Source organism: Rhopilema esculentum, chromosome 7 (genome assembly GCF_057945365.1).
Source record: "Rhopilema esculentum isolate cy_ngs chromosome 7, ASM5794536v1, whole genome shotgun sequence".
NCBI classification, from domain to species: domain Eukaryota; kingdom Metazoa; phylum Cnidaria; class Scyphozoa; order Rhizostomeae; family Rhizostomatidae; genus Rhopilema; species Rhopilema esculentum.
This window is the reverse complement of record NC_142821.1, coordinates 1255468-1278335: the sequence shown is the minus strand read 5'-3', so window position 1 is coordinate 1278335 and position 22868 is coordinate 1255468. Positions and strand designations below refer to the sequence as shown.

The window sequence follows — 22868 nt, the reverse complement described above, 5'->3', positions numbered from 1 at the left end:
TTATAAAATTATTTCTGAACTCTATTTTGTGTATCAATTTTTTCAAACATGCGCATCTTCCATATCGTGATAGCCAACAGCCATCAAAATGATTTATCTGATATATGATATTCAAGTGTCGTTTCAAAGTCGACGCCATATGTTGGCAGCAAAGCATCCTTTTATTTATTCTAATTCATTAATTGATGTTCCTGTTGCTTCCATTCAAGCTCTTCAACCAGAAAGATACTAGATAGCACAAGTGATAGACAAATGTTAACGATAGGGCGGGATGTCAAATGCCCAACATGCCTATGGCTTCGTGGGAAGGAGTCCAGAGAGCATTAAACAGTAAAGTTTTATGGCTGGTAGCTTTTGCACAAAAATTGATAATTTTTGTATGAAGAGCAGACCATGAACTCTTTTACTCCCCAACAAAAATTTTGTCTCAAACATAATTTCAAAGTACCGGCCGGCAGACTGTGTTTTTTGTTGGCTCAACTTAGAAATACGCGAGTGACAAGGAACTGAACTAGTTATCATGAACAACAAAAAGGATAAGAATCCGTTAAAATCCTCTCAATATTTTATACAAACAACAAGTTATAAGGTTGCTTGTTTTCCCATCGAATCAGTTTTCACTGTCACATTGCTCATTGATATCACTTTAATAGTATTAAAATGATATCAATGAGCCATATGTGCATAATAATTTCTTTCTCTCTTTAAAATTGAATTCCTCGTTTAAGAAGTATTCCGCTTCATACTGTGCTGAAAAGCAGACCCACAATGTTTAACGCGTTGACTGACCATTTTAAACATTTCACTGAGTCAAATTTCGCGCGCGAAATGTTATCATCACAGCGAGGCTGCAGTGGCCTAAGTTACCCAGCACAAAAAGTGACCACGAGGGTGGTCAAGGCACTGCAAAGATTTAAAAGCCCAGGTCCATGAAGTGACGCAAATGAGTGGTATGAGAATGAACTATTAATGTAAGTTATTATGATATCGATGTCATACTCAATAACCGGGAAGACCTGTATGGAAAGTAAGCCAACTTTAAAGAGATCTTTGATGGAAGATCCAAAAGGAGTTTTCAAAACTGCAAATTTTTGTTTTTCCTGATTTGACTTATCATTTTCCCATATCATTTTACTTTTCTAACCACTTTTATTTTTTTAGTTAGCTATATATGTAGATCTAATTCGAAGCCTTTAAACCTAAGTTTGGTAATCCTGTAGCATTTTTTAGATCATCTTTGCCATGTTGTTAGATCACAAGGTCAAACCAAACCCTCTGAAGACATGAAACCTGAGACACTTATCCTTGGTAAGGTTGCAAAGTTAGCTGTACAAATAAAACATCATCAGGTTGACATTGTTGTCACTTGATATGTACTTAGTATGTACAAGAACTGAAATTTCAGTGGCCTCTAAAATTGTTGATGATGAATTTGTTAGTTTAGCAAGGGTTGCTGGCAGCCACTGCAGAATGGAAGGGTTTTTTGGTGTAGCCCTTAAAATTTCAGTGCTATATATAATGTTATTTTCCAGAAGAAAAAAACTTTAGAATATGTGACCTAACTCTACAAAGTGCCATTCTGTCAGTTTTGAGAAGAATTCAGTGGAAAACTCTTGTTAAGCAAGTGTTAAGCAGTTGGATGCTGCCTCTAGAGGCTAGGTAGATTTTTTGTATTTTTTGTATTCGCCACCTAGCATCTTAAGGTAGTTTTTAAGACACCGAGAAGCTGTGCTTATCAAGCAGTGTCCTGTTCCTTTCTCTCGATGTGACCACATCTTGATTCCTATGCCGGGAAATACAGAGAGCTGGTGGCTCTCCTCACTCTGATTGAAAGTTTGGTCATGTCAGGGACTTGAACCATAGACCCTTGGATCTGCAGCAACCCTAACCACTATGCTATCCTCTCAGCCATCCTATCACCATAGGCTATCAACAAGTTCCTGTTTCAACAAATCACCTATCTGTAGGTACTCGGCAAGACGGCCTTCTCTAAAAGGTGCAACATTTCTTTATAAGTTTTCACCTTTTGATGCATACTCTGCAATCTTTTAACATGTTTTTTGTACATATTTTAGAAAATGTATTTTCCCATACTTTTAAGTTTGACTGGCTGTACATTGGTTTAAAGATGTTTGTGTTGAAAGATAACCCAGTAACTGGCACTGCAGAATGGCTATTCAAAGAAACAGAAGATGATGATGCTAAACATGAACTTGCAAGGTGAATTTTGGAAAATATGATTTTGGCTTTTGTGCTGTTAAAGATACAAAATTATGAATATTTGATCTGTTAATATGATCTTTATTCAAATATTTCTGGGATCATATTTGGTTTTTATACAAGAAATAATTTTTAGCAATGCAATAAGATCATTCTTAAGTTTTTCTTTTAATCTAGCAATCTTTCACTTATATGTAACATTAGGTTATATCCAAAAAGGTGAGTAGAACTTTAAATTTTTGTCTAGATGGATGAGGGCATTCTGAATTTTACAAACAGGACATGGCAGTTTTCTTTCAGGCTCAAAGGCATTTCATCACGCCTAAGAAGTTCATATTACATCAATTAGCACTTTTGTTTTCAGGTCCACTTATGCTGGAATGCTTCATGACGTTGAAAGAGTGAGTTTGTCATTGTCACTGTTGTGATCTATTTCCCCTTTCTGTTGCTAAATGACAAATCAAAAGGGTGGCTTACTTTATATCTTAAAGCAAGCATTAGAATAAAGGCACCTAATTACTCATTGTAATATGATGGCTACTTGTAGATGTGTAATAAATAAGAAATAAATAAGGTCAATCATTTAACTTTTTTTCTACTTCCCTATCAAAGTTCTGTTGCTTAAGAAAGAACATTTATTATTCATTGCCTTGTTATTACCAAAGTTGAAAAATCATAAAAATTGCCTCTTTTATAGAATAAAAAGTACCACGAAGCCATAAAAAAAACAATTCATAAAATCAAAGAGGCTGGACATGCTTCCCATGTCCTTGACATTGGAACTGGCAGTGGTATTTTAGCAATGATGGCTGCCTCATGTGGAGCTCAGTCTGTTACAGCTTGTGAAGTATGAATAATGCTTTCAAAATTTATTGCTTTCCAACCTCAATCAATCTATAGCATAAAACTGAACTTAGAAAGACATTTTAATATTTCAGACTAGAATCAAGTTGATGTGCTTCCTTTTGATTTGGCTTTAATGTATTGAAAAGCTTTTAAATTTCATGTTGAGGAAGGAAAGAACAAAAAATTGAAGAGATAAGAACATCACCAAGCTCCACTGTTTTTGTGCTGTGGTATTTCTTGCCCCATATTACACAAGGAGGGCCATAAAACTCTGCTATTTGAGAAAGTGAAGTACTGTTTGTTGTCTGTCCTTGTTGGCAGCTCTTTGAACCATAATGGGTGGAGGGACTTAAGATTTTTCTTAAGCAGAGCTGATGAGCTATTAAGAAAGCAGGTTAATATACAGATAATAACTGGGCAGATTGTTTTATGTTCAATGTAGACATGGTCCAGTAAAGGAAGGATAAGACTTGGTGCTTTGGTTTAAGCAAGCCTAATTTTAACTGTACTTTAAATAATTGTAAGAAATTTCATTTTTGATGCCCCAGCTAACGATGTCTGTTTTTGTCAAACTTTTAGCAAACTCCATCAGGGGTCATCTCACATGTCACATGTCAACCCTATAGCCCTATACGTTGTCTGTGGGACTGATAAGAATGATAAATTTAGTCCTGAGATAAAATTGATTTGTTTTCAAGATTGACACAAGAAACACTGGTCTTATGCTTTGTATTTTTTCTTTAATTTTTATTAGGTTTTTAGGCCAATGGCAAAAATAGCCAACAATGTTGTGGAGAGAAATGAACTTCAGAGCAAAATCAAAATAGTTGATAAAAGATCAACAGAAATGCTTGTTGGAAAAGGTAAGTTAATTCTGTTAATTAATATTAATATTTGAATTAACCTCCGAAATTTCCAGCATCTGCCTCATTTTTACCCATTGATTGATAGTTTTTTCCAGAGGCACATTGTCCAGAAAAACTTTTGTTTCCCCAGAAAAAGATCTGATGGAGAGAGCGAATATTCTTGTCACTGAAATCTTTGACAGCGAATTGATTGGTGAAGGAGTGCTCCCTACTTTAAAGCATGCAAAGGAGCATCTTTTGACGGCAAGTTTCAAACTTATTTCATTTTCAGTTTCAAATCTTTCTTTGGGTGCTTCAGAGTTTATTTCAAGTCAACATTCATTAGAGGATGATGAATTGGATGGCAGTAAATAAAGATCATTTTCATATGTAAGTCAATATCAGCCAATTGAAATTTGGACGAGTATTGGTTTTGGCCTATATGAGAGCTCAAAGCCAGCTGAAGAGCCCAATAAAATAGCGGTGTTTCTGTTGCCCTAACTAAAATCATCTTGCTCTTTTTATTCTATTTCCTATTAATTTAGATCAGTTTACCCGCAAAACCCAATTAGCTATAATATTTCAAAACATATTCTGTAAAGCATACTAAGAAGAAAAAAAGTACACAGTAATGCTAGTTAAATGATAAATAAAACGCTACTCTACCTAGGGATCGTTTTTTAGGTTGAATGTTAGTGTAGCGGGTTTTGCCGCATTCAATCTGAAATGTTTGTATGTTCAGTTCTCAAATCATTTGAGAGTGACTCTTCTTTCGAATGTGTCATACTAGTGACGTCTACATATACGTTACAGGAAAACTCTGAATGTCATGTACGTAAAGTGTGAATAGCATTTGCCCTAGATACGATCCCTGTGATATACCACTCTAAATATCTTTCGACGCAATCTTTGTCATCTATTGTTCTCTCATCGTTATGTAGTTTTTGAACCGTTTGAGAGGACCTAAACTAACATCTAAAGACCTAAAGAGCTAACTTTTACATATTTCTGTCAGAATCCATTGTATCGACGACCCTTTTTAAGTTGAACAAAACGCTATTATTTATTGCCGAGAAGCTGTTTTAATTTGCTTTGGAGTTGTTTAAAGCCTTATCTGTTATTTTTGGTAAATGCATTTCCCCTTTGTACTGGGTGGTTGTTTGGTGGTGTCGTTTGTTGGGAGATCTCCGTTGTTTGTAATTTAATTTGTCGATTCAATTCAATTCAGTAGTACAGTTTATTTCAAATCAGCTTTCTTTGTAGAACATGCAATCTACTTTAGTGTATTATGAGCCATTTTGAAAACTGCATTTTACACAACCAAAGAAAGTTATATTATATCCATTTTTTGGCTGTTTATGAGTATGTTCAAGTCAATAAAACACGTTTTTGATTTATTTTCCACTGCATAAATTGAATTTCAATTAGCAAAACAAAGATAAAATTGGATTTTAAAAAGAAATTGTATTGGTTCAAAGGAATTGGTTTAAAGCTGATAGACCTTTCACTTTTGGAAGACTTTGTGGCTTGGTTGATGAGTCGGATATTTGCACCGGGTATTTGTCCTTGACAGGTTTATATGTAAACACATAATTGAAATACTTGGACCTTCTTGCGTTAAAAGTTAAAAAATACTGAATAAAAGGCACCAACAAATAAGACTGCATGATTTGTAAACGTGTGTGATACTCGTCACTGTGCTGCGATATTTAATGGTCGTCTCTGTGCTGACGTTGTTAAATATCTACAATAGGCAAAAGCTAAGTGGTGAAGTACAATCATCGGTTTGAAAATCAGCGAGAGGATTCAGCAAATGGGACAGAAGAACTTGTGTTAAATTTATAAATCTAGTGTGTATGAACTTCTCTTTGTAAGAAAGTGTTGAGGGCAATTTCCATTGAATCTCTTATCCCCAAAAATTTGAACCCTCACCGCGGGGTCATGGTCCGTTACTGAAACCTAAACTGAAAAAGACCATAAGTAACTGTATTGAATAACTGTACTGAAAAAGTTCATAAATGACTGTATTGTATAAATTTAAGAAGACTGTATTGTTAAAATGGCAAGAAATAGTTAAGATTACTTTGAAACCAGTCTTTAATTGTATTCGTCCTTTGCATTTGTAGGAAGACTGCAAAGTCGTGCCTGCAACGGCGAAGGTATTTATTCAAGCTGCCGAGAGCCAGAATCTATGGAAGAGACATAAGCTTGGGAATGTTGAGGTAATGTTGAAACAATAAAATTGATTTAAGGCAGTGAAAAATACTTATTAAGAAGGGAGTAACAGTAAGAATGAGGAACTTTGATTGGCAAGTTTTCAAATTTCGGACTTGGCAATTAAACTATCTTTCTCATTCTTCAAATATGAAGTTTCTGTGAAATGCTTATGTTAACGAAAAGAGCTGTAATGAGGTTTTGTTGCCTGAAAAAGGTTTTTTTACACATAGTGATTCAGGCCAAATACGACGCCCTCCCAATGGCAAAAAATATATTTGAAAAAGGGCGTTTTCTAGCGTTTAAAAGGGTGTGAACCCCCAATTCTCCCTTTGCTCAACTCGCCTTTGCCCCCCAGTCTAATCATCCTGGCCACGTCACTGGATATAGAGAGGGGGTTAATTGTCCTTAGCCATTCGCTCTAGTACATAATCCTTGGAGATCATTAGTATTATCTTACGGTCACTAAATTTCAGTCCGCTTTGAATTCTGGGCAAGGAATGAGCAAGAAAGTGTTAATTTCTCCTACCATTGTTGTCGATACCCCTGTCTAGAAAAAAACTCGTATTAACAGGGGTATTGTCAGCTACCCTCGCCCTTGAGGGAGCATGGTCCTCCAAAATCCTGCGTTTTGAATATACCATCTTTTCTGTTCCCTCTGTTCTCAGATGAAGGTACCCCCCAATAACAATATCCTCCCTGCTTTACTTGACGAAATTGATTCTATATGTTTGCTTTCGCTCAGTTTTCTGATCTCAAATCTCTGAAAACGATGGCAGCTCTTAATGAATGCCAAGGAACAGCTGCAACAGATGAACTCCACGTTGACCAAGTTGACGATCTTAGGGTGATGTCAAACTGCATTGAAGCTGTCAGGTAATTTGTGTTTTGCTTTCTAAAAATCACTAGAGGCTTGTCGAAATGATATCTTTGACAACAGAATGCATAATTGAATTACCCTACTGTACCGTACTTCTTCATAATCTGGTTATCATCTGATTTTCAACGCTGTTCAGCAAGCAGTGTTTGTTTTGCAAACTTAGAGTTAAGGATATTTCCTGGATCAAAGTCAGAAGTAATAACAAGGTCAACAGTTTTAGAAATTGTAGTATTAGTAGTAGCTCGATGTGTCATATTTCCTTGATTCAAATTTATTTGAAATTCCTTGCAAGGTCGAGATAAAGAGGTTTATTAATGCTTTATCATGTTTACTTGGGATGTAAGTTAGTTCGTTCAAGAATTGTATTGTTTAGTCACACCCGGACTCATCTGACTTTATTTAATGCGTACACCATTATCTTTAAGACTGAAGGTTGCCTACTAAGTTACTTCTAGAAGCTTCACGCTTTATATGAACATTAAGGGACAGCGGTGTTTGTGTATGCGGTATCAGATAAACTAAAAGATTGACATTTTTGAATAAATTTACTCTTGAAAGTATAATTTATAGCTTTCTACTGAATCATCTACTAAGACGCCTTGCTCTTTCTATAGAGAAGTAACTGTTGCACATCATTTGTTACAAGCTAAGCCACTGAAAAAAAGATAGTGATCATCTTCTGAGTGTATCTAGAACCAACGAAGACCTGGAATCATGTTCACAAACAATCGGCAAGGAATATCACCTCCAAGCAGTCTATTTTGCAGTAATAAGAGCAATACGGATATTTATTTATGTAAGAAAGAGTTTTGGTGTTGAAAGATTTCAGCATTGCACAATGCAGGATTATGATTACGAAAGAATGAGTATACGTGTCATAATTTGTCAATTTACCATCAAACTATATGAACTTGGTAATTTGTTTATTTCTTTTCTGGTAGCCTAAATATTTGTATCACCAGGTTCGACTTCAATGCAAAACCAAATGCCTTTGCCACTCAATTGGAACAGACGATCTACCAGTTGGAAATCGAAGCAACTGAATCTGGCTGCGTACACTGCATCATTTTATGGTGGGATCTGTCTCTTGATGAAGATGAAGAATTTACATTAAGTATGGCTCCAAAATGCTCTTCACTCTGCCCTGATAAAGTTATTGTGAGATTTTACGTCTTTTATTCTTTTTATTTACTTCAAAATATGAATTGTTGATTATCTTCAATATCTTCAATTTCAAGGCTCCTCCAAGAAAAAGAGTACCGCAGGAAGGATAGAATTACTGGGAAGGTACTGTTGGGTTTTTTGCCAACAATAAGACAAAAAGGATTGTCCATTGTAAACAAAAAATTTTTATATCTTTTTTGAGGAGGGTGTGGGGGGGGGGGGGGCTTGTGTACTGAAAAAGACAGTCAATAAAAATTATTACGCCCTCTTGAAACGTGTGTTAACCCCAAGACCGTACCTGTTTGTAATCGTTAATTCGGGAAGCTTCCTATTTTTGGGTTTTAGAGTAAAAAGTTAGCGAAAATTGTCGGAATTTAGGCCATAGGATGTCTGCATATTGCTATGCAAAGTAACGGAGTGCTAAGCAAACAAGAGAAATTTTTTTATCAATTTCATCATTAAGAGAAAAATATCTATCCTAGTTGGTTATGCTGTCTATTGACATATATTTTTTTTTTTATTGTCTTTTCTGTATTCAGTTTTTGTCAAAGTTTTAAAGCCGGAAATTGATAAGGCACCGTTTTATTTTTGTTTAAATTTTAGTGGCGAGATCATTGGATGCAGGCTATTTATTATCTAAGAGAAGAGCTCTATGTCGTTAAAGGTATTTTAATTTTTTTAATCTTATTGAGTTTAGCTAAGGATAAAATTTTGCGATATTTTGGCTCTGCCTTGCCTCAAGGCCAAAAACTATGAATGATATATGAATTATAATTTGTAAATCTATGAATTTGTTTGGCTTTATATCCTGAATACATGGTTAAGCAACTTTTGTCTAATCGTTTTAGGAATGCTCTTAGAGATTTTAATGTAGGGCGTACAGATCCTTTTACTTTTGACAATGCATCAATGAGTATTATCTAAAATACGAATTTGTTGTACTGATGTCATATTCAGCTCTCCTTCTGTCTGTTAAAATACATTTTTGATAAGCTTTTTGCGTTTTATGTTCGTGTTTTAGGCCAGAAATTTGCCCTGACTCTTCATCGTGACGACTATTGTTTTTGGTTTGACATGACACCTGAGAAACCTTGCGAAGGATCATTATTAAGGTGGGTCATAATTCAAGGTATCAATCTCTTGCCATTAGCTCCGTCTCACCAGCTTTATCGTCTGATTGCTTTATTCATTCATTATTTCTTTAATTGGTATATACATCTTGATATGTATAACAGGGTGGCTCTAAGATACACTGCCAGTTTCAAGCTGAATGTGAACGCTAGCATCATGTGTGCGGTTTTTACACTCCCTCTTTTATTGTTCAATGGAATGGTGTTATTTGAAATTTTCCTTTTTCAAAATGCACAAAGTAAAATAAGAGGAGCATTAAAAATACGGGAATAACATGTTGTATCTTTATGATATATATCCCTTTTTACTGCTCATTTTAAGGATTAACAAGGAATTGTAATTAGGAGAAAAATGTAGTGAATGCTGAAGGATGATTTTTGTTGAATTGAATATGTTTTTTTATTTTCAATAAGGCACGGTACTTATGATTCCCCCAATTATTTATATATTTTTAATTTGTCTTGCCAGTAAAAAACTGTCTGCTGGTGTAGATCGCCCAGTTTGCACTTGTGGATTGCACACTGTTTGGAGCAGAGAAAGGTTCTCCATGTCTAATAACAGAGACTTTTGGAATGTTTACTCCAATGCCTTAAGTAAGGTAATTTTTTGCCACTTCTATACAGGCAACAATACTGAGCAAAAATGCTTGTAATTATTTAGTGTAACCTATTTTCTGTATCAGAGAACGCGTGAAAGGCGTGCGAATTATGACAGTGTTATGCAGAGAGCGGTAAAGAGAGAAAAGTTGCTTAGCTTTTAGCTAGAGAAATCAATCAAAGAATTATTAGGAGGCAAAAAGACTTCCGTCAGACACATGTATGGCTACCGTTAGCAAGGTTCATGCTAGAATATTCTGAATTTTCTGACGCGACCTTTTCCGAAAAACCTTTTCAAATTGCTGGATAGATTTTTTTTGCTGAAAGCTATATATTACAAAATTTATCTATAGATTTGTCATGTCTGCCTCCAGGTTTGTCAGATTTATTACAAAACCGAATAAATTTGTCTTTGATTAATTTTTAGCAAAAATAATTTTTGATTTAATTTTTGTTAATTTTTAGCAAAAACAGTTAACAAATGTGCTGGTTCTTGGTGATGTATCACTTCTTCCTTTATTTGCTGCAAAATTCGCAAATCAGGTATCAATTTAGAGGCACTGTTTTTTCTGTTATATCCTGGCCTTTTACGAAGTTGCCGTTTTTTTATGCGATTGAAACTGAGACATGTTGTGATGAACCTGATGAGCATACTCACATTCGATTTGTCATGGTAACGTTTATAAAATAGGTTAAAGGCAATTCCTACTCAAGAAAGGAAATATTGTCGTTTTTTGTCGTAATATCTTCAATCGTCCAATATCCTTGTCTTAATCTAGGGTTTTATCATATTACTCTTTATAAGTCTTTGCTATACATAGTCTTTGTAATAAAGACGTCGCATGTTTAAGAAAATTGATTCTTTTAGGTTACATACATTGAATTTTCACAGATGTCAGGGAATCTAATAGCAAAGGTAATGTGCAAAAAACTTGCCAACATCTCCTCCAGATGATTGTTAATTTTGGAAATAGGAATGTAATTACCGAAGAATGTTTTCAAGTGGTGTCAAATTAATGGAAAATGCATTACAGAAATACAGGGTCTATCAGGAAACTTTAGTTTAGAGCCATAAGTGGCCAATTTTTATGTTTTGACGTTAAATGAATACATGAACAAATTAAGGTATTTTTTTGTTTAACTTGCTTGCAGTTTTACTTGGTTTACAAATATTTCTGTCGATAATCGATTATTGTAGTTGGTGCCCATCTATGACTTGCTGCTTGCTAGAAGGCCTCTTTGCAGTTTAAAGTTGAACTTTATAGTAATTTTTACCTTAATAGTCCTAATATTCTTTCTTCCTATAGTTAAGCGGCTATGCTTTGTCTGATATTTACCAATATTCAATGATTCTATTAATATTATTTGTTGCTTGTAGTTATCCACACTCAACGGGCTGCAAGACAAAATCAAAATATCAAACAAAAGAAATTTAAACGACGATGATTTTACCAATCTTTCGAAATCAACCGAGGTATCGATCATTATGCACATGGCATGTAAAATATTCCTGATGGCGACCTTTGATTTGCTACTCAACGAAAATATGTCAAAATCAGTTGTTATGCAACACATCTGTTCAAGTTCTGAACTTTGATAGAGGATGTTTGTTGAGAATTGTCTTTTAACCATTATTAAGGCAGTTGACATTTCAAGGAATGTATCTGTTTGTGTTTTACATTGTAAGTTGTGTTTTTGCAGAATTTTGGAAGAAAAAAATTTACTCTATAGCGTGCAAGCAACATGCTATGATAAATATGATAAATATGATAATTATGATAAATTTGATAAATATGATAGATATGATAAATTTGATAAATATGATAAATATGATAAATTTGATAAATATGATATATATGATAAATATGATATATATGATAAATATGGATAATTATGATAGATTGCAATTTTATTGCTTGATTCATGTCAGCGGCAAATCAATTTGTAAAAGGCCTTCTCAATCCAGGATTCTATATTGTTTTATCTTATAAAACTCCTATCAAAAGATATTGCTCACATGGAAAATGTAGCAGAAAGAAAGCTAAGATTGCAATGACTTTAGCAACATGTTAAAGTCAAAATTTTCCTTGTTTTTGGGCTATACTTCAGGACAGAGATGCAAAAAGTGTCGGAGCCTGCGTACTGGGTTCCCAGAACATTTTCAGTGTTGGAAGAGAATTCTCATTTAATATTTTTACGGAAAATATTAGGTGAAATAGATTATATCTTGCGCAATTTTAGCAAGGGATATATAGCCCTAGAAATGTTAATTACTTAAGTTTAAAACGCAAACCAAGGAAACATTTCTTGTAAATACTTTGTTACCAATTTATGCCGAGCAATTTGATTCAATATTTTCATCTAGCAGTAAATTTTTGCCCCATTTGATAGGTTCTCAAAAAGAAACACAACTTTTTAGCCAGGTGTCAGATAATGCCGTTATTTATAACACTGGTTTATGCCTTCCTCTATTTGAACGCTCGAATATTCATATTTGTTTTCAACTTGCTACAAACGTCCCTCTCTTCTTTTTAAGTTGAAAACTTTCAAAACCTTTGCTTTTCTGTTTCTATTAAATTTTCAGATCTTGCTTTCTTCTCTAGTTTGATGCAGTTTTGGTGGAACCATTTTTCTCGACAAGTCTTTTTCCATGGGAGCATTTAACGTTCTGGTATTATTTAACCAAGATTTTTCAAAACACACTGGGGCACCAACCAACAGTAATACCTCAAAAGGGGATTTTGAAATTAGCAGCAGGTATCTTCATTTAAGTTTTTCTAGGTTACATTGTCAAAATTTGTTCCCTGTGTATACGAAGACAATGCAAGGTTTCAATGACAGTGATACTATTGAAGATATGATTTGAGTATGGTATGATTTTATAATGACAATATGACTTAAGGCATTTATCTTGTATTAGCCAATAGTCACCACACAGCTCCCAGGTTCATATCAAGGCTCGACCTTCGGATAGGCTAAAGGCACTGAGGAAAGAAACTGGCCAGTGGCCACACTTCATTATCATGTTCTGGCTAGGACAGATGCCTTTTTTAATAGGCACTTCCCTAGGGGAACTTCCCCTACATAAAAATCTTTTATTGTACTCACATTTGCCTTTTATTCTTGCACCATTTAGCCAGTCGAGACTTCATCGTATTATGTTTTATTGCTCTAGTGGAGTTCAAAGACTTATGGAAAGTCCGAAAACCAGTAGGATCAATAGAAGGGTTCAAGCTAGATGCATTCGATCGGATAATAAAGGTTTGTCGAAATAACAAATTCAAATTTTCTTGTTGCTTCCTTAAAGTATAAGTCTTTCAAACGAGACTCCAGTAGTTTTTCTTTTTGTAATCAGTCACGAACGATATCAATTTAGTTTTTTAAAAAAAAATTTAAAAAGAAAAAATGCTAGAATTATTAAATTTTGAAGTATAATTTTTTATCCGCACCTTAAGATGGCTTTCGATGAGATATGCATGCAGTAAAATTAACTTTTTTAACAAACTCTACCCAAAAAGTGATGAAATTATTTGGTCTTTGACCAATCTTTTACGGCGGTTTCGCCCCTTTAGTGTAAGATGAATTCCATTTTAAATCAATTTTTTATGGTAAGTGTTACATCTAATTTACTTCTTGCGATTTTAATCCTCTTCCCTTATAAAGCTGCCCTTTCTTGATATTCTCACACGCCTCTTTCGTTTTAGTGCCCTTAATTTTCTCTCTGGTTTTCATTTTACCTTACTTGACAGACATTTATTACAGTTGTAGTCTGAAGTATCCAGTTTAAATACTCGTTAACTATCGAATAAAATAAGCAATTGTTCGAAAAATACCAATTTTCCCAAAAAAAACAATCATTTATTTTTAGGATGCATTACAACCCGACCATTCCGACGAGTTTGGAGCTCTTTACGAAGCCGAACCATATGCCATTTGGGAATATGACCATGCAGTTTTGTCAGAGATCCACGATGCAGGAACTTTCGATTTTTCGAATCCGATTCCTCGACGCAATCTGGAATTCAATGGGAAAACAAAAATCGTTCGGTAGGCTGTTTTTCTGTTGTAGGCCTAGGATATGACGATTGATCTTGGTACGGTTTTTCGTTTCCTTTAATCTGCAAGGTTTTCCAGCCAATGGTGAATTGTGTAAGAGAGGGAGTTTCCCTTTTTTCGCAAACAATGGATTATGCATTTTACAACTTAGGTCGTCAACCTTTGTGAAAATATTTTTTTATCTAAAGTTTTTTGAATCGAAACTTTAATAATAGTAGGGTGTATACCGATTTTCCTTCCTAAACAGAGTCAATAGAGACAATTTGGGGGTTTAGGTTAATAGTCATATGCAGCTCATGTGCAGTGCAGTAATGATATGGAAATATTTGTTTCTTTTTGCAATTTTCAAACTTGTGTACTTGTTTGAAACATGTTCTTTGAAAGTGTTTAAGCATCTGAATCAGAGCGTATCAGAGTGGACAAGGCTGCTTGAATTTTGCAAATATAATTTAGGTAATAACATAAAGCACACATGACAGATTACAAATTCATCGAATCAGTGTGCAGATGATGTTTGCTGCTCCATTGCAGGTTTCCAGTGTGCCTGTCTTGACTAATTATTGGTCAAACAGTTCTTCTTCGATGCTTGTCCCCTGGCACTCTCTAAATTGCAGGAGCTTGAAAAGCCTTGACGGGTAAAACTGTACGTGACTGAGGTGTTGTTATTTGCTTTGTCTTGAAATAAAAATAAAGGACTGAGTCAAGGGTAGGGTTCATGTAGAACATCCAACGAGCCCATTCGTACAAATAGTCGGTGGAACTTACCCTTCTAAGGACGTTGATATGGAAGAGAGCGGCGGGCAACGTGCACAAAATGAAGGCAAAAGTAACAGATATTGAATGAAGAAATGCAGCTCGTACCGTTGATTTCCTTGTGTGGCTCTGGCTTGACAATACTCTGGCCTTTCTGTTTTGCCTCTTGATAATATAGCAAGTTATAGTGTATGTAACGAGTAGAGACGCCTCTGAAATAACGCAGATATAGCCGATAATATCTGCCTTCGTGATTGCAAAAACATTAACAGCACTTAACCCGAAAGAAAGGGCCCAAATTACGACCAAGCAGCCGTTGCAAAAGCTGATCGTGAAATGCAGGCGGAATTTTAGTGGCAAAACGGCAGCAAAGGTTCGCTGCGTTGCGATAAACACTAAGTGAAATATCGATGAAAGAATCCCAAATTGCAAGCCAATTTGAGATACAAAATCTAAACTAGGTTTCTGTGATGCCAAGCAGTTGCTCTTCAAATGCCAATAAACATTGTTAGAAACTGTAAAGACTGAACTCCAAAAATCTGCTGTAGAAAGACTAAGGATTGTGATCTCAAAAGCCGATTTCTTCCCTTTAGCCTGTAGCATTTTTGCGATTTGAGACGCATTCAAGATGATTCCCGTCAACGCGACAAGTTCAGATAAAAAGTAACTTGCTTGGCGAAATGCATCCATTGCCAAAACCGGTTAGCTGAAACTCCAGATAGATAATGTGTTTGAGTTCTCAGTATTTAAGGCATTTACACGGAGAAGTAAATTTCCCCAACCACCTCAATCACTTATCCGGCGAGATTTGAGGCAATCTTTGATAATCTTTAGAATCTTTGATAATCTTTAGAATCTTTGATAATCAATTCATGCACACCAAGCATTGACAGTGCTATTCTTGAACACTTCTAAAAACTAAGCAATATTGTTTAAGAATCGTGTAAAAATTCGAGTTAAGATTTCAATATTTATTTTTATTCAGCAATTCTCTTGAACATGTTGAGTCTGAGGAAATCGCTAACTCATCGAGACGGTCATTTGGTTACCCAAAAATACGCGTTAATCTCACCACTAGTACTATGTCAAACATCACTTGCAAAATAACATATTTGTAATTAATTTATCATCGATTTTTTTATTCGTGTTTGTCTTTAATTTATATTTGCTGTTTAAAAACTCAAAGAACGCCACTTAATGGGTTTTTGGCTTATATGATATTTGTGATTATTTGTACATCTGCTTAACGGAAAGCCAAAGGGTCTTGGTAAGGATCAGCCAAATTTGAATAATTTCACGTAAAATGTGAGTTTTCGTAAGGCTAGTATTGGAGTGGTTTGGGTGAGGAATAAATAATTTATTAAAAAAAATCGTGTCCAGCAGCTGAATAATTGCTAGAGCAATATAAATGACGGTGATAGTTATCAAAGTCAAATCAAGGTTTACAATGTACTTCAAGCCAGATTTTTTATGTAAACGAAGTTTTTCCTGTAAGATAATAAGTGGTTAAATGCCCTGATCGTCTAAAAAGACTTGAGATCCTATTCAATATGCATAGTAAATGACATGTACCCAACCCCCCAAGGTCTCAATTGCATGTTGTGTCCAGTAGCAACAAGAAGCTCCAAAATATTTAGTTACCTATTTAGAAATGTAACAAACGCCACTTATATCAATTATTTTTTAGTATTCCTTTTGTTTGAGGGCAGGAGATAAGATTGCATCCTGTCACCATCCCTAGGGCAGCATATCATTATATTCGAAGCCCAGGCAGGCTTATAGACATTTTCTAATAGTTCTTTCTCGGCAATTATTGTCAGTCTTGTTTTTCGTTTTCTAGAAATGGAGTGATGCATGCCCTTGTAGCGTGGGTAGATTTTTGGTTAGACGAAGATCTACACTGGAGCACTGGTTACGAGGTGAGTGCATTGCTTTGCTGGTCTTCTGTGAAGTGCTTCACTTTGGCAAATCTTACCACCATGATTAAGGCTGACTTGCAATTTTTTTGCCTAGCCGTTGCAGCCACCAAAGTTGCTTGTAGTGTTGTGAATATAAGAATGTGCAGAGGGTAGTGTCGTTGTATTGATGCCACAATGCTCATATACTCCAAAATTCACCAAATTGCCAGGCCTGTAAAGACCAACACTTCATCTATTTTAATATATAGCATGAATTTTCCAAACAGTATTTATGACTGTGCAGCTACTGCTGTTGATGTTAATTTTTCATGTTATTTTAGGTCCAAAAAGGGCGATGGGTGAAGTACTCTAAGCAAGGAGTTGTTCTACTGAAAGATCCTATTACAGTCACAAACAAACAGGAAATCGAGTACCGCGTGGTTTTTGAAGCCGAGTCATGCAATCTTTTGTTTCAGTATCAAAATGAACGTGTTTGAGCTTATAGACTGTCATTTTGCTCCATATCTCAGAGTAATATTTCTTTCCTATTATGAGGAGGCAAATAATGTTTCAGGTTAAAAATGTGAAACCTTGTGGCTTATGGTATTCTACCCTATAGAAGGCTCCTGTTATCTATAAGGATCCAATGTTAGTGATGATTCAAAAGGTCGAAGAATTTAAAGGTAGTCCAAGCCTATTTGGTACCTCTTCCAGCCACGTATACCAGTATGCAATTGAATTTTGCTCTGATGAAGCCCCGTGTGCCGGGACGAAATATTAGCCAAAACTGATTTACGAGTGTTTGTTGTTGTTTATTCTCGGCGCGTTGAGGTGCTCCTTATATACTACATTTTAAATTGATTTTTCACCTGCAAGATTTCTATCGGAGTCCGTCGAGCAGCCTGCTACTGTGCTGTGGCCCTCCTTTTTTTACAAGGATACCAGTATTGCAAGGGGAGAGGGAATCATCCACTCACTTTCTGCCCTTTCAACGCTTTTGATTGTGGTAATGCTTTGTAATTTAACTGATGTTTTGATCCCCTGCCTGTACTCTATGCTGGTTTCTCTCCTCTAGCCATGCCCCTTAGAATAGACAACAGCGATACTGTAGCAAGTAACGTGACAATAGTCGCTACTGTTTTTTAAATAGACGCTACTCCGTTGCAGTTTTTTTAAGGTGCATATTATACTGGTTTCACATATACTGTAATGATTTTATTTTCAATTTTAAAAATTGCCAATTATGTACAGTAATCTATCAAAAATATGGTCTTTTGAGTTGATGTTATCTTTGTTAAGTATTTGTTAAATTGCAGTCGGTATCAAAGATGAGGTGATGGTCTGGAGACAATATGTTATCTTGTACGCGATCTTAGCTGACGTGACGCAATCTGATGCTTTGCTGAAGCTCAAAAAAGTACACTCTCTTGCAACATAAAGGAGCAAGAAGCAAACTAATATTAACTGAACTGAATTGGCTTTCTATACGCCAAATAATCTAATACAATACCTGTGTACTTATGTACAGAATTCCCAACAACTTGGCTCTGATTTTTTCTGAATGTAAATTTTAACAAAACATTTACGGGTATTTTTACCAGTGACAGTTTAGGGAAAATAATTATATTTTTCTCTTCCTCCCAGGAAATTTTTGCATAGACTATCACAAAGAGTTTATCCGCAAAAAGTTGCTGATAGCATGCTAAATTTTATTTTAGATTTATGTACCTCTTGTTTGTCTTCAACAACACAATTTTCATTGCATATTGGAGAATTTAAAAAACACAAACTCCAAACTTTTTTACCTTAGGAAGTTTTCTTGAGAACTTTTACGGTCACCCGAATTCTATAAACGAATATCATCCTGATGTGTACCATAAAAGGAACCGCCACAACATTAGGGTACACAGAATTTCTAACAAAATACTCCCAAATGACTTGGAACCAAGGCTTGGAACTCACTGCCAAGGAAAATCTAGAGTTGCAACTATCCTGCAGCTTTTAAGAATCAATTTTGACGTCTTTATCTGTTTAGCAACAAGAGTTTAGCAATAAGAGAGTGTTTAGCACTTTCTTATTTCATGAAATACAGTATTTTATGAAAAAAAGACACTGATAACAACTTATTTCAAAGTCATACTCATTTGTGTGTTTGTTGTTGTTTATTCTCGTCGCGTTGCGGTGTTCCTTATTTACTACTGATAACAACGCTTAATGAATGAACAGTAACTCTACTTGAAGGAATGGTCGTAAGCAAGACGATTCTACCCCTTTATTAGAAAAAATGGTGGTCCTGAATTATCTTTGCAATTACGTATGTTCAAGAAGTACCTAAAAATATTTATGAAATATTTTTTATTCGCAATTAAACGATTATTGAGCCTCGTTTTCAAGAGAAATATAGCTACGAGGCCAAGGCCTAAGTTTGACTTGTCGAAGAAGGAATCAGGTGAAAGCACGGTGAAAGATGCCTCAAGGTCTTCGAAAGCTAACGGCGAAAAAGCCAAATGATATCAAAATCAAAACTAGTAAAGACAAGGTGAAAAAGCAGAGTCAGCGTATGAAGAAAGGGGGTACGTTATTTGATGCTTTCTACCATCAGAGACTTTCTATCTTTAGAATGCACTTTTGAACATGGCTATGTAATATATATTTGAAAGTAGCACTGTCCCCGAGTTCTTAGACACGCGGGGGCTTATTATTAGAAAGTGTGGGCTCACAAAAGGCTGATGCAGTAATGTTCCTCCATCATTTTTCTCCTTGTCACACCTTCTCGTCGGTACAATAATAGTAAAGCGGCCATAACCAGAAGTGGAGCAAAACACTTCAATGTCAGTGATATCGTCGTTAACACCATCGGCAACAAGGTTAATGATTATATCCTCTGATTAATTGAAAAACATGAATAGCAATGCATGAAAAAGTACAGAAAAGCCGTATATGAAACTTTAATATTTGATTTCGTGGGGTCGTGGGCCAGACTGGCAACTTTGTTTCTTTTGCAGACAAATTTATTATGAAAATTTGAGACTGCATGCCTGAAATCATACATTCTTAGCTATTTCAAAGACCCATTGTCAACCAACAAGAAGCCTCTATATTTTACAGGGTCTTCCCTTGTTTATCAACATTGCCCCTGTTCAATTTCTTGATTTTCTGTGTCAGAAAATAAAGAATGTGCTGTTGTGTGATTCTTGAAAGGCTGGCATTCTTGAATTAACTTCAAATTCCATGCAATTTACATAGGCATTAAGCTGTACACGTTTTTTCTATAAGTAACCACTTTGTAAGGAACCTACACATAGAAGGCCGAAATATTTAAAGAACTTATACTACTAAATATGAATCCCTAAGGAACTTTTCAATTTGAAAATTTTTTATAACTGCAAGCATCAAGAACTAAAAAGCTGATTCCATTCATTTGCAACCAATACTTACAGATTGTTTGCTATTCGTGTGTCAAGTGCTTCATTGAGTAGTTTCCGTATATGCTGTCTCACTCCTCTCTCTATTAAGTGTTAAGGCTTATTGTAGTCAAAACACTGAAAGTGAGAGTTATTTTCTAATTCATTTCATTCAACAGAAAATAACATCATTTATTTAGTAGCTAATTAGAATTACTTATAAGAGACTTTCGAACAGTAGTACTAGTCAGTATAACATTTTACGGATAAGGAACTCTTGGTACTACAATTTGATGATTTGAGGTCTATGAATAAGGAACTTTTGGAACCAGGCCTTGAGCTTGAGTTAGGTTCCTTATAAAAAAAAGTGTGTATCCAGGGACATGATTGTATGGAATGTCCGATAACAAAAAGCAGTTACACATATCCCCATAGCTTTCATGAACAAATTGTTTTCAAACTTTGCAAATGGCGGAGTTAACAACTTTCTATTCGTTAGCAACTTTCTATTCGTTAGTATGCATTCTACAAAACGGGGTCCTGACTGACATCAGCAGCTTTGTTTATGTCATGTTTACCTTCCTGGTGTAACCGAGCATATTTTATTTTCTGACACAGAAATTGGTAAAATTGAGCAGGTGCAATGTTGATAAACAAAAGAGGACCCTGTAAAAGGCTTCCTTGTAGGTTGACTGTGCATCTTTAAGAGTTAATAATAGTAAATGTTATTATCTACAGATTTTGCACAGCCAGTATGCAAAAGCGCATAGATGTGTATGCAGACAATATACATTGCAGGTGCACAACAAAGTTTCCAGTCTAGGCTGTGGGCAAGCACGGGAAGGTTTATATTTTTGCATGGTCTTAACCAAAACTAACAGGAGATTTGTGCTGCCAGAAAAAGATAATTGAGGTCTGTTCAGTCAATGGCCTGATGGCTTTCAATCAAGTAAACATGCCAAGAAAACAGTAACAAGCTTAAAACGAAATGTTGTTGTCAGAAAAATCCAAGAATTGTTTCTCTTCACTAAAAGGGGAGGCTCATTTTTAATTATAATCTTAAATATTTCATCATTAGCCATGAAAATTGCACCAAAGAAAAAGAAGAAGCAGGAAGAAGCAAAAATGAAAGAGGTGAGAACATAATGTTTGTGTGCTCATTTGCATTTTGTCTAAACTCTTTGAATCCAGTTTAGGGTTTTAGGTTACATTACAAAGTTATTGACACTACTTTAGATCAGAAATTACTTTGGAACACTAAGCTGGTACAATGCAAACTGCTGTGGAAAAATGCAATATAAATAGATAGTGACAGAAAGCAAAACAAAACAAACAAACATAGTCAGAATTTTTCTGCAAAATTAAGATATTGAAAGAAATTTGTTGAAAACCAGATCATTTTTTTGGCATTCTTTTCAACTTTTTTGATATGCATGTTTATTGTCATCAGTTTAGCTTTGTGATAGGTTTTAATTAGTTTACTCCATATTGTTTTCAGTTGCTTCAAAAGGAATATAACAAAGCTTTGGAAAAAGAGCTGACAGAAAAAGCAGGTGCAGACAACCTTAGAGTTGTTCAAAAAGATAGGAGCAAAAAGTAGGCAAATCCCAAAATTTTGTCGACCCTACAGTCCAGTGCTGATATTCACAATGACCCACACTTGGAAACCTGGGATCTGTGAAATACAAAGTTGTGAGACATAGCAAAAGTCTTGCATATGGATAAATGGTGGATGAATGACCTTCCAGTGAATTTTCTATGCATCACCATTGAACATAGCTAAATTTATCTTTGAAAGACAACAATTAATGAAAATCCAATGTCAAGAATAAAAGTAAAAAGAGCTCTCGACAAACAAACCAAGACATAACTATGTCATCTATGTTTCAGTCATTACAAAACTTCAAGAGTCTACTTTGCAAATGAAATGCTTAATTTTTTGCCACTGTCTGCAAAACAATACAAGTTATGTAACAGCATTGCATAATAAGATCTGAAATCGATAAAAAATTGCTGATAATATTCTGCCAATTCAATTAAAATAGTGTAAAGAACATTAATTTGGACTGCCAATTTTCAGGTGTTTAGTTGACATGTCCTGATCACAAGCTTACCTCTGGGTTCTCTGGGTTCGAATCAAATCATAGAAATATTCTTTATGCATAGATAATTTAAAAAATATTTTGTAAACAATTCTGCATTGTTACAAGAGAAAACATAAACATAAATACTCTTTTCAACTGGTAATTTCATTCTCTTTTTGAATAAGAACTTGTTTCATAAATCCAAATCTACCTATCTTATGAACCTAAAACTTGCAGTTGGGACATTTTTCAGCAATGCTAGGTAAATTATCTGGCATTTCAAAAGAGAACAAAAAGGGAATATTTCAAGAGAATTAGCAACCTCAATATAAAGCTATTTTTAAATTTTTATGAAGAAATTTTCACAAGGGCGACAAACTGCCCACATGGATCAGCTTACATGAATATTTGATGTAATGATCAAGGTGTCTTGTTTTAATTATTATTGAGATATTTTATTCACAAATACCATGACTTTTTGAAACAAACAAAAAGAAAATATGTTAGTTTTGACCAGCTAAGTAAAAACATAAGATAAAACTTAAAACCAGTATCAAAACCACCATCTAGAAATTGGCTTTTTTGAAGTTTTTCTTCTGGGTATGAATTCAAATTAGATCCTGGCTCAGTTGAAGATTCTTTCCTTCACCCTTTCTGATTGGATAATCTATGTTTCAGATTCTTTTGGAGATTCAAGACAAATACTCTCACTTGGAGGCTCCTCTTTAACAGTCTTACAGTTTTTCTCCAAATAAATATCAACATCTCTTTCTACCA

General features: G+C 35.0%; 2 protein-coding genes across 5 annotated transcripts; both read left to right on the top strand.

The window, feature by feature from the left end:
• The first annotated feature begins 847 nt into the window (after window positions 1–847).
• LOC135683566 (protein arginine N-methyltransferase 7) lies at window positions 848–17394 on the top strand. 4 transcript variants are annotated; one of them, XM_065198862.2, is made up of 20 exons: window positions 848–971; window positions 2102–2220; window positions 2585–2621; window positions 2918–3067; window positions 3821–3929; window positions 4063–4175; window positions 6038–6133; window positions 6871–7001; window positions 7968–8163; window positions 8773–8833; window positions 9191–9281; window positions 9769–9898; window positions 10362–10439; window positions 10765–10812; window positions 11275–11370; window positions 12500–12653; window positions 13072–13157; window positions 13765–13943; window positions 16546–16624; window positions 16945–17394. In XM_065198862.2, the coding sequence occupies exons 2-20, from the start codon at window positions 2129–2131 to the stop codon at window positions 17098–17100; spliced, it is 2082 nt and encodes a 693-aa protein (XP_065054934.2). In that variant the 5' UTR covers window positions 848–971; window positions 2102–2128; the 3' UTR covers window positions 17101–17394. The 4 variants fall into 4 exon arrangements, with proteins under 4 accessions (XP_065054934.2, XP_065054935.2, XP_088965313.1 ...); XM_065198863.2 differs by having other exon boundaries at window positions 4063–4179; window positions 6042–6133; XM_065198864.2 differs by having other exon boundaries at window positions 858–971; window positions 2129–2220.
• Window positions 17395–19000: 1606 nt separating this feature from the next.
• LOC135683574 (uncharacterized) lies at window positions 19001–22235 on the top strand. The gene is made up of 3 exons (XM_065198873.2): window positions 19001–19176; window positions 21086–21141; window positions 21506–22235. Exons 1-3 carry the CDS (start codon window positions 19071–19073, stop codon window positions 21605–21607), a joined length of 264 nt encoding a protein of 87 aa, XP_065054945.1. The 5' UTR covers window positions 19001–19070; the 3' UTR covers window positions 21608–22235.
• Window positions 22236–22868: the final 633 nt, after the last annotated feature.

Coding starts and splice junctions, on each gene's coding strand:
- LOC135683566 (XM_065198862.2), top strand. CDS start 2,129: ATGTTTGTGTTGAAAGATAACCCAGTAACTGGCACTGCAGAATGGCTA. Junction 9,899..10,361: donor ACTCCAATGCCTTAAGTAAG/GTAATTTTTTGC, acceptor GTTAATTTTTAG/CAAAAACAGTTAACAAATGT. Junction 10,440..10,764: donor CTGCAAAATTCGCAAATCAG/GTATCAATTTAG, acceptor TGATTCTTTTAG/GTTACATACATTGAATTTTC.
- LOC135683574 (XM_065198873.2), top strand. CDS start 19,071: ATGCCTCAAGGTCTTCGAAAGCTAACGGCGAAAAAGCCAAATGATATC. Junction 19,177..21,085: donor TCAGCGTATGAAGAAAGGGG/GTACGTTATTTG, acceptor TTTCATCATTAG/CCATGAAAATTGCACCAAAG. Junction 21,142..21,505: donor AAGAAGCAAAAATGAAAGAG/GTGAGAACATAA, acceptor TATTGTTTTCAG/TTGCTTCAAAAGGAATATAA.